This window comes from Chanos chanos, chromosome 15 (genome assembly GCF_902362185.1).
Source record: "Chanos chanos chromosome 15, fChaCha1.1, whole genome shotgun sequence".
Classification (NCBI taxonomy): Eukaryota; Metazoa; Chordata; class Actinopteri; order Gonorynchiformes; family Chanidae; genus Chanos; species Chanos chanos.
Window position 1 is genome coordinate 336,735 of NC_044509.1, and position 11,837 is coordinate 348,571.

The following is an 11,837-nucleotide window of genomic DNA, read 5'->3' on the forward strand; positions in this document are numbered from 1 at the left end:
TTATTCTTTTTGCCTTACTTATTAATTTTCGATTTGTGAGTAACATAATCTGAGTCATGGAGTACACATGATTCCCCCGTGGGTACACACCTCACATCGGTCTGGGGTTATGCACACATCACATTCAGATAGTCACTGCTCTGGGATCAGCGGTATTGTAGAAAAACACAAACTCACTGTGGGTTTGGGGAGCTAAGGGGAGCTGAAGCATGGAGTTCATAATTTCTCCCTCCCAGACTTTGAGATGCGTTTTGTGACTTGTCTGGTATGGCATCCATGCAGCTGCATGCCTAAGGGCATAAAGTACAAAGACAGACTGACATTTCCCAGAAATAATATTTCCTTGAAATGTTAAATAATTCACGGAGGCTTCTGTGATTAATACCGTGTAAAACCATATATGCTTTTTCCTTGAATTTCAAGTGTAGGCATGTGGAAAAATAAGCACCACTGTACCTGTATGTGATGGGCAAATAGTATCTCTGAGCTGTTATGGCAGATGGTCTGTAAACAGGAATGTTTGCGTGTGGGTGTGTGTGTGATGTCATGTAGTTGTGTAGTTGTGTGTGTGTGTGTATTTTCACTAAAATGACAGTCCTCACCCATAGTGATTTTCCAGTTTTCTACTGATTTCTACTAATGCAAAAATTCTTTTAAATTCTTAAATCCACATCCACACAGAGAGTGCAGTCAATGTTTGTCTGCTTCTGTACATCCAATGTTTGTTTCACACCAAGAAACCATAAATACATACACAATACACACATATACATACAGTCCCTTGCACCAAAACACACGCAAGCACATGCACACTGAACCCTCACCACATTTCTGTGAACAGTAGCACAGATATCTGTAGCAGGATTGTCCCATTCACATGTTCTCACTCTTAAATCTACATCTCATTCTCACTGTAACTTTCTCACTCTCAGTAAGGCTGCAGTGGATGCTGCTGGTGACACACACAACTTTACATCCAGTTACACACTGCTCATCAGACTGACAGTGGCGTCAAGAGAGAGTATGTATGAGAGTGATGAAGACAGAAAGAGTGTTTGGCATTAGCGCTACTGTGACATTAACATTACTGTGACATTAACATTCTGCTACATTAACATTACTGTGACATTAACATTCTGCTACATTAACATTACTGTGACATTAATATTACTGTGACATTAACGTTACTGTGACATTAACATTACTGTGACATTAACATTAACATTACTGTGACATTAACGTTACTGTGACATTAACATTAACATTACTGTGACATTAACATTACTGTGACATTAATATTACTGTGACATTAACGTTACTGTGACATTAACATTACTGTGACATTAATATTACTGTGACATTAATATTACTGTGACATTAACGTTACTGTGACATTAATATTACTGTGACATTAACATTAACATTACTGTGACATTAACATTAACATTATTGTGACATTAACATTACTGTAACATTAACATTACTGTGACATTAACATTAACATTACTGTAACATTAACATTACTGTGACATTAATATTACTGTGACATTAACATTACTGTGATGTAGCCACTGTGGCTTGGCGGTTACACGCTCATTTTAAAATGTGAAGGTTGGGGGTTCCAGCCTGACGGAGCCACAGTTGACGTCAGCAAGGGTAAAGTGCTACGCTCCCACATCCAAAGTACCTGCAAAGGGCACCGCCTTAGCCCCTAAATAGGCGAGTCCATGGAATAAAAACCAAAAAAAAATTAATATTACTGTAATATTAATATAACTGTGACAGTAATATTACATGACACTATCATTACTGTGACATTAACGCTACTGTGACATTCATATGACTGTGACATTAATATTACTATGACATCAACATGACTGTGACATTAATATTACTGTGACATCAACATGACTGTGACATTAATATTACTATGACATCAACATGACTGTGACATTAATATTACTGTGACATCAACATGACTGTGACATTAATATTACTATGACATCAACATGACTGTGACATTAATATTACTGTGACATCAACATGACTGTGACATTAATATTACTATGACATTAATATTACTGTGCATCAGGAGTTTGAGTTGAAAAAAGTTTGAAGCACAGATACAGCAGCAGGAAGCCGGAGTGATGAGAGTGATCAGAGAGATGCTTCCCAAATGTGGCTCAACACACACACAAATGGATTTTTTCACTTTATCCTGTAGTATATGTTTTCATATCAATGTTGATATCATCTCTCTCTCCTGTCCACCATGCTGACACATTCACTCTGTCTCAAATTTAACTGTATATCAGTGTAAACACCTGCTCCTCTTCAGAGACCTAAAAAAGACTACTCAGGAAGACCTCTGTTCCCTTCACTCTTCATTTAGTTTATTTTCCAAAACTGTGGCGAGGCAGTTGTAAAAACTTCCTCTAAATATAAAATTACACAACCAGAGAATACTCTTCATATCATTTCACTTTTTCTTGTTAACCTTTTTTTAACTTTGTGACTAAAGTCATTTTCATTCTAAACTGAAACATCTTAAGTTTCATATTCATCTGCTGGAGAGGACTATCAAAGGCCTAGTAACAAACATTTGTCTGCTAGCACATTTACTGTCTGTGTGCATGAACAAAATAATGCTACAACAGCGCCATCTAGTGCCTTATATAACACAAACGGCAATAACAACAGTAACATCCGTGGTCTGAAAGCACTTCAATATGAGAGTGAGGGGCAGTATTGTGCAAGTTACTGAAAATTAGTAATTAGTTACAGTTACTAGTTACTTCTTTCAAAAGTAATTGATTTACTTCACCAATCACTGCTTATAAAAGTAATTAGTTACTAGGGTAAGTAACTTTTGCGTTACTTCTAAATGTTTGTTTCAATTCTCTTATTAATGCATGCATAGCTATATTATTTTGCGCTAGCACTGAGGTCTTTCGCAGTTAGCTTTGTAGAGGCGTGTTGTTGTACCAGGCGCTTTAGAAGATTACAATGACTACTCTTTGATGTGGATAAAGTTCTCACAACTGCACTCAGGCTACCACTCACCAGTATATTTTTGTCCATCTCGAGGACGTAAAAATAATGTCCATATTTCCAGGACAGCAAGCTCACATATTGCCCGAACTGTCGGCCACTGTGTGGGCTAATGTTGATTGACTGATTCACTCATTCATTGCGCCACCGTAACGTCGGGTGGCGTTAGATTAACAGGAAACCTAAGGGAATAGGCCGCAGCGGTCCTTTAATATTCTCACGCAAGTCAAAAGTAACGAGTAACGAGACCATTCAAATTTCAGTAATTCTAATTGCGTTATTAATTTGAAAAGGTAATCAGTTACATTACTCATTACCGCCAAAAGTAGTGAAATTACAGTAATGCGTTACTCCCAACACTAGTGAGGAGTGAGGAATTATGGTAGCAAGAAAGAGAGGTGAAAAAGAGTGCGAGTGAGTGAACGGCAGTGTGGTGAGGGAGACAGAGGGGAGGAGGTGGTGAGGAGAGGGACAGTTGGCAGTGTCCAATTACAATAATGAGAATGAAACCATGATGGAGACCCATAGAAGGAGAAAACTGAGGTTCTCTGATAAAGCTCTGGAGAACAGGGGCTGAGCCCATCTCTTATAATAATAATAATAATAATACAAGTTTATTTAGGGCCTAATATCACTATTTATAGTCTAAAAGGGCTTTACATGTCCATAACAAAGTCATATCAAAATTATATTATCCATAAGTTAGAGAAAATAGATCAGTCTTTAGTTTGGTTTTAAAGGTATGAAGAGCGTTTGACATCCAACCCTTAATAGCACAGACACGCCTCAAGGTTAGCCAATTCAGAGCGGTCATTGTGCTGGATAGGTAAGAAAATCTGAGAAAGAAAATCTAACTACTAACTACAAATTTCCCCAATCAGTGTGCCAAATTTCACAGCTTTTTATCATACGGTTCTAGGGGCAGCCATAGAGTCGCTAGCCAGAAGAAGAAGACGAAGAAGACGAAGACGAAGAAGAAGAAGACGAAGAAGAAGAAGATGATGGAGAAAAGGTAGAAACACAATGGATGGTATACATAGAGTATAATATACAAAATAGAGGTAACAATGAATTGTGTAACTGTCTCATAGACTGGATGTTTCACCCCTTACAGCGTCCGCTGTAACACAGGTTGCATAGCAACGGTCAGCGCACCTTTTACCAGTAATGATAACACTCAAAGTAACTTCTGTACATGTATACATATACATAAAACCAACAAAAAATTGTGCGTAGTTTTGATGAAATTCACCCCCGGAGTTAGAGAAAATAAAAGAACAACGGATTTCACTGCTACATCTACATCACCACGGGCTGTTTTCATGTTACGTGAACTTAGTCGAGGCCAGAACGGAACAAAAAACCTCTCTAAACTAATCTGGTCAGGGCTGATAGACCACTGTAGACCTTCATTTAAGCACTCGACCGTTTGAGTTAGGTGAATTGCTGGCTGAAAATTCGCAAGGTGTTTCGGTGTGTGGAAACCTAGCGATATAAGAAAATGATCTGAGAGGGCAGCAGAGGAGAGAGAGATGACTACGTGAGAGACAGCTAGTCCCCGAGTGAGAATAAGAACTTAATTGTTGCCACTGAAATGAGTGGGTTCGTGGACATATTGGTTAAAGCCAAGAGTGTGTATGATAGCTGTAAAAGCTTTATTAAGAGAATCAGAACTGTTATCGATGTGGATATTAAAGTCCCCCGGTATCAGGATTTTATCCATTCTAGTTAGAATAACGGAGATAAATTCAGAGAACTCATTTAGAAATTGACTATAGGGCTCCGGGGGACGATAGAGCACTGATATGAGAAAAAATGAGGCAGTACTGGATTGCTTCAGGGAGAGCAGCTCAAAGGAGGCAAAATTAGGTAAACTAAGGGTGTTAGGAGAAAATTTAGTATTATAGATTAGAGCTTGTGACAACATAATCATTTCCTGTGATCATGTGGTGTGACTCAGGCTGAGTGTATAGTTATCAGAACCATAATATATATGCTGCTGGACTTGCAGCGAGTGTCTGGTCTTATGTCATCCCTGATCTCAGATCAGACTGAAAGCAGTAACACACACAGACACACACACACTGTGGATGTAATGAAAATTAGAGGAGGAATTTGCTCTAGATGTTCACTCAGACAAGACCACACCTGGTTATCTTTCTAACTCTTTCTCCACTAGGCCCCCGCATCGCGTGTCCCTGCGCCAGTCCAGCACGTTCAGGGATGTGTGTGCGTGTGTGTGTATGTGTATGTGTGTGTGTGTGTGTGTGTGTGTGTGTGCGTGTGTGCGTGAGTGAGTGTGTGTGTGTGTGTGCGTGTGTGCGTGAGTGTGCGTGCGTGAGTGTGTGTGTCCCTCCACACATGTCCCATTGATTCCTCTCACCTGCTGGCTCATAAACAGATAGTTTTCAAGTGTAGTTTTTCCACAGTGTAGTTTTCCTAAAAGAGACTGTGTAGTTTCTCAAAATGCAGTTATTCTGAATGGCAGTGTTGTTTTACGCAGTGCACTTTTTCTGATATTTATGAGGCTCTGGACAAAAGTGTTATCAAAACCTTTATTGGCTAATTTAATTTCACACACATATTGCTCAGTTGCGGGCATGTTCCTCTTGGGTGTAGTGATGAATGCTAATTCAGCTTGTCAAAGTACTTCAGCTTGCCTGCGGGGTCTGGGATTATCTGTAGAGACATGTGAGATGGTGAGAGTCAGACAAAATCTGAACCTGAGCAAACACACAGACGCACGTCACCTTCTCTTACACTGTTTGCTAGGTTAACCTTGATCAGAGACAGTGTAATCTTCTGAATATGTCTTACGCTCATTTTTATATCTGCATAAAATGAAAATCAAGCTGTGCCCAGTAAAAACTGACCAAATAACACACACAGACACACACACACACACAGATGCACACACTCACACAAACACGCACATGCACATGCACACACCCACAGCCGCACACACACTCACACAGACGCACACACACACCCACAAATGCACACACAAACACACACACTCACACGCACACACACAAACCCACCCACACCCACAGATGCACACACACAGACACACACGCATACCCACAGACGCACACACTCACACGCACACAAACGCAAACACGCACATGCACGCACGCACACACACACACACTCACACGCACACAAACACGCACATGCACGCACACACACACACACTCACCGTGTCACTGCCTGGTTTCCATCCTGCTGGACACACTACGGTCAGAGAGACAAGAGCAATTTTGATACATTATTACCTCACAAACAGAAGCGTATCACAGATCAAAATTACACATGTGTAAATGCGTTGGTTGGTGTGAGTGTATAGTGTGTGTAGTGTGGGTGTACAGTGTGAGTGTGTAGTGTGTGTGGTGTGGGTGTACAGTGTGAGTGTATAGTGTGTGTGGTGTGGGTGTACAGTGTGAGTGTATAGTGTGTGTAGTGTGTGTGGTGTTGGTGTACAGTGTGAGTGTATAGTGTGTGCAGTGTGGGTGTACAGTGTGAGTGTGCGTGTACAGTGTGTGTAGTGTGAGTGTACAGTGTGTGTAGTGTGAGTGTGTAGTGTGAGTGTGCGTGTACAGTGTGTGTAGTGTGAGTGTACAGTGTGTGTAGTGTGAGTGTACAGTGTGAGTGTGCGTGTACAGTGTGAGTGTGCGTGTACAGTGTGTGTAGTGTGAGTGTACAGTGTGTGTAGTGTGAGTGTACAGTGTCTGTAGTGTGAGTGTACAGTGTCTGTAGTGTGAGTGTACAGTGTGTAGTGTGCGTGTACACTGTGAGTGTATAGTGTGTGTGGTGTGGGTGTACAGTGTGAGTGTGTGGTGTGTGTGGTGTGGGTGTACAGTGTGAGTATATAGTGTGTGTAGTGTGTGTGGTGTGGGTGTACAGTGTGAGTATATAGTGTGTGTAGTGTGTGTGGTGTTGGTGTACAGTGTGAGTGTATAGTGTGTGTGGTGTGGGTGTACAGTGTGAGTGTACAGTGTGAGTGTGCGTGTGTATGTGTTTGTTACCCTCTCCGTGTTTGTCAGTGTACTGGAAGGCTTGTACGAGTCTGAGTGTCTCATCCACGGAGCGTCCGACAGGGAGATCATTCATGGTGATCTGTCTCAGGACTCCTTTATCGTCGATGATAAACAGACCCCTGGGGAGGAGGAGAGGCAATTCTCTCAGTCTGTCTGTGTGTCAGACCTCCCCTCACCCCACACTGTCTGTCTGTGTGTCAGACCTCCCCTCACCCCACACTGTCTGTCTGTGTGTCAGACCTCCCCTCACCCCACACTGTCTGTCTGTCTGTCAGACCTCCCCTCACCCCACACTGTCTGTATATCTGTCTGTCAGATCACCCCTCACCCCTCACTGTCTGTCTGTCTGTCAGATCATCCCTCACTGTCTGTCTGTCTGTCTGTCTGTCAGACCTCCCCTCACCCCACACTGTCTGTCTGTGTGTCAGATCACCCCTCACCCCACACTGTCTGTCTGTCTGTCAGACCTCCCCTCACCCCACACTGTCTGACCTCAACTCATCCCATACTGTCTGTCTGTCTGTCAGATCATCCCTCACTGTCTGTGTGTCTGTCAGATCATCCCTCACTGTCTGTCGATCTGTCTGTCTGACCTCCACTCACCCAACACTTTCTGTCTGTCGGTCTGTCTGACCTCCACTCATCCCATACCGTCTCTCTGGTCAACCCTCACCCAACACTGACTGTCAGACCTCCCCTCACACCACACTGTCTGTCTGTCTGTCTGTCAGGCCTCCCCTCACCCCACACTGTCTGTCTGTCTGTCAGGCCTCCCCTCACCCCACACTGTCTGTCGGACTGTCTGTCTGTCAGGCCTCCCCTCACCCCACACTGTCTGTCGGACTGTCTGTCTGTCAGGCCTCCCCTCACCCCACACTGTCTGTCTGTCTGTCAGGCCTCCCCTCACCCCACACTGTCTGTCTGTCTGTCAGGCCTCCCCTCACCCCACACTGTCTGTCTGTCTGTCAGGCCTCCCCTCACCCCACACTGTCTGTCTGTCTGTCAGGCCTCCCCTCACCCCACACTGTCTATCTGTCTGTCTGCCAGGCCTCCCCTCACCCCACACTGTCTGTCTGTGTGTCTGTCAGACCTCCCCTCACCCCCACACTGTCTGTCTGTCTATCAGACCTCCCCTCACCCCACACTGTCTGTGTGTCTGTCTTTTTGTATATTAAGTATCTTTTGTGAGTTTGTGTGTACCTCAGTGTATGTCCCTGGTCTTCCAAGAAGACACCGTAGTCCTTAGAGATCTGGTGTGTGAGGTCAGAGAGAAGAGGGATTTTCATTGGTCCTAGACCACCTTGCTTCCTGGGTGTGTTTATCCTGAAAACAACATCACACAAACACTGGTACATCATATCCTCTGCATACTCACACACACACACCTCCCTCCCTCTCTCTCTCTCTCTCCCTCTCACACTCACACCTCCCTCCCTCTCTCTCTCTCTCTCTCCCTCTCACACTCACACCTCCCTCCCTCTCTCTCACACTCACACACCTTCCTCCCACCTTCTCTCTCTGTCACAAACAAACACACACACCCCTCCCTCCTTTTCTCTCTCTCTCTCTCACACACACAAACACACACACTCACACCTCCCTGCCTCTCTCTCTCTCACACATCTCCATCCCTGTCTCTATTACACACTCACACACACACACTCACTGTGACATCCTCCCTCATGATTTATACCCATAAATGAGAATGGGAGAGCCTAACCAGACCGAAGCCTTACTGGGCCAGGTCAGAGAGGGAAACAGAACCTTACTGGGCCAGGTCAGAGGGCATAACAGAACCTTACCAGGCCAAGTGTGTGAACTGGGAGTCAACTGAGCACGCGACGACTTCAGCGTTGATGGAACGGAACTCCTGAATACGATCACTGAATGCAATGATCTCAGTCGGACACACAAACGTGCTGCAGATCAAAAAGGACAAAGCATTACATCACCACACACACACACACACACTCACACTCACACATACACACACGCGCACACACACACACACACACTCACACTCACACACACACACACGCGCACACACACACACACACTCACACATACATACGCGCACACACACACACTCACACATACACACACGCGCACACACACACACACACACACGCACACTCACACATACACACGCGCACACACACACACTCACACACGCGCACACACACACACACGCACACTCACACATACACACGCGCACACACACACACTCACACACGCGCACACACACACACCACACACACACGCACACTCACACACGCGCGCACACTCACACACGCGCGCACACTCACACTCACACATACACACACGCGCACACACACACACACACTCACACTCACACATACACACACTCACACTTACACACACACACACACAGTGAGGTGCATGGGGACCAACACACACACACACACACACACACACGCGCGCACACACACACACCACACACACACGCACACTCACACTCACACATACACACACGCGCACACACACACACGCACACTCACACATACACACGCGCACACACACACACACTCACACTCACACATACACACACGCGCACACACACACACGCACACACACACGCGCACACACACACACGCACACTCACACTCACACATACACACACGCGCACACACACACACGCACACTCACACACGCGCGCACACACACACACATCTGCAGAATCACAAAATGCTGTTGTCTTTTTATCTGTAAGTTTTATTACAAACACACCAGAGCCTTTCTACTCCCAAAGGCAACCCTCTGTTTCCTGAGTGATATTAAACAAACAGAAATATTTTACGATTCTGTACTTCACTGCAGATACCGGACCACAAGTGTACAAACCCCAAAATCATATCATAAAGGATAAAGAAAAATATCCTAAATCTAAACACTGATATATTATTCCTTAACCCCATACACATTTTAATACATGACCAAACCCCAGCCTGTCAGTAAGAAGAAAAACACCAGTTCTCTATTCACCATGATGTTCTTACCCTACAGTGAGTCTGCACACATGGATCCAACACACTTCACAGGCTCTGACAGACATCCTCAAAATTCTAACAGCTGATAACCCTATGGCTGGGTACAGCTGGCTCTCATACTGATACCAACTCACATCAGAGCCCATGGAATGCATCACACCTGATGCTTTAGAGCTGTGTTCATGTGTAAAGGCCAAGGTGAAAAGAAGTGAGGTCAAAACTCGTACTCACAAGTCCAATGGGTAGAAGAAAAACACGAGATATTTCCCTCTGTAATCAGACAACTTCAGCTCCTTAAACTCCCCTTCGATCACCGCTGTTCCCTCCCAGTGCGGAGCTGGCTTGGAAACTACAACAAACCGACATAAGTATTACAACAATCATTAGCACGGCAATCACACGGAAACAGTAGGATATTAATACAATTATACAGTAAGCATTCCTAGTATTGCATACGATTTCGCTCTATTACTAAACATACCCTCAGTGTGCATGAATAGATTTAATTAATTTAAATGAGTTCGAGTTGAACAGCCAGTTTCCTTAAGTCTCGTTTTGTATGGGAACAATGTAAGGGACGCTCGTATCTCTTATCTCTTGCCAACTTTTTACTGGCGAGTTTCTTGTCGTTTCCTCCTTTAAGGTCAGAGTTTGATATCAATGACGTGTCCCAAATGTAGAGTCAGATCAAAGCAGTGTAACGATAACAAGCGGTAAAAGACACGTTTTACACCACAGAATCACACTAACGTTGCAATGTTCGTTTGTTCACATCGCCAAGTTCATTACTAATTATGCCACGGATATTTCTTTGTGAATAAAATTTTTGTAAAGGCTCTGCATTTGCAGAACTGTGCAAAAACATCAATAATAATGACAACGACACGCTTCGTTTGCAGAGACAATCTGGAGGTTTAGGTTATGATTTAGCTGGCTAATTATCCAGGTTAGCTTGCCACAATCGCCAGATCACTTGGCTTCGTCAGTTATGCTAACTAAACTAGCAAACGTTGACAGCTGTCGGGAGAAGATATGTATGCACATGTCTGCTCAAAATCAATTCCTAACCTGTGAAAACTGCATTTGAAAGTATCTGTTCTCATAATGCATCTACCCCAGTGTGTAAATAACCAAATCTTCACTAACTTTTGGCTTTGCTGAGGTGTAAGGAATGATCGGACACAGGCACACGAAAGGCTTCGCCAGGATAGACGTGTCCCCCAGCGTAGTTGTAACACTCTTGTTCTTTCTTTCCATTCGCACCGTCTCCTGTTATCGAATCCAGGAACAGAGATATAATACAAACCACACTGATGAGTTCTTTTGTCATTTTTGGTCTGAATAGCCAAACGTCCATTAAGGAGACTTGCAATCGGCACGTAGAGCAAGACCCACAGCCAAGTCTCTCACTGTAGCTTCCTTTCCTCTCGGCGCTGAGCAGTCCTGTAATGCTACGAACCTGAAGTCATATGGATGGACTCAAGTTCGCCTATCCTCACGTGCTTTCCGCCAATGACGACGCTTGTAGTGCACACCCATGACTTTAAAATCTGTTATTAAGATGACGCTCGTTTGTCTGCGTGGCGCGTACAGAGCACAGGAGGGAATTTGCAATTTCTACGGGACAAGAATTAGAAAAAGAAACTTAAAAGTGCACACATTAAGATTCGTCACTGGATTTCAAAACCACATGTTTTACACTTTTGAGACGTTAATTTATCACTCAGTGAATACCAGACCT

General features: G+C 43.9%; 1 protein-coding gene across 1 annotated transcript; it reads right to left on the bottom strand.

Annotated features, from left to right (window-relative positions):
- Positions 1–5,592: 5,592 nt before the first annotated feature.
- prdx4 (peroxiredoxin 4) lies at positions 5,593–11,539 on the bottom strand. The gene is made up of 7 exons (XM_030792458.1): positions 11,243–11,539; positions 10,328–10,445; positions 8,891–9,007; positions 8,289–8,411; positions 7,077–7,207; positions 6,251–6,285; positions 5,593–5,730 (listed from the first exon to the last, which is right to left on the bottom strand). The coding sequence occupies exons 1-7, from the start codon at positions 11,451–11,453 to the stop codon at positions 5,680–5,682; spliced, it is 786 nt and encodes a 261-aa protein (XP_030648318.1). The 5' UTR covers positions 11,454–11,539; the 3' UTR covers positions 5,593–5,679.
- Positions 11,540–11,837: the final 298 nt, after the last annotated feature.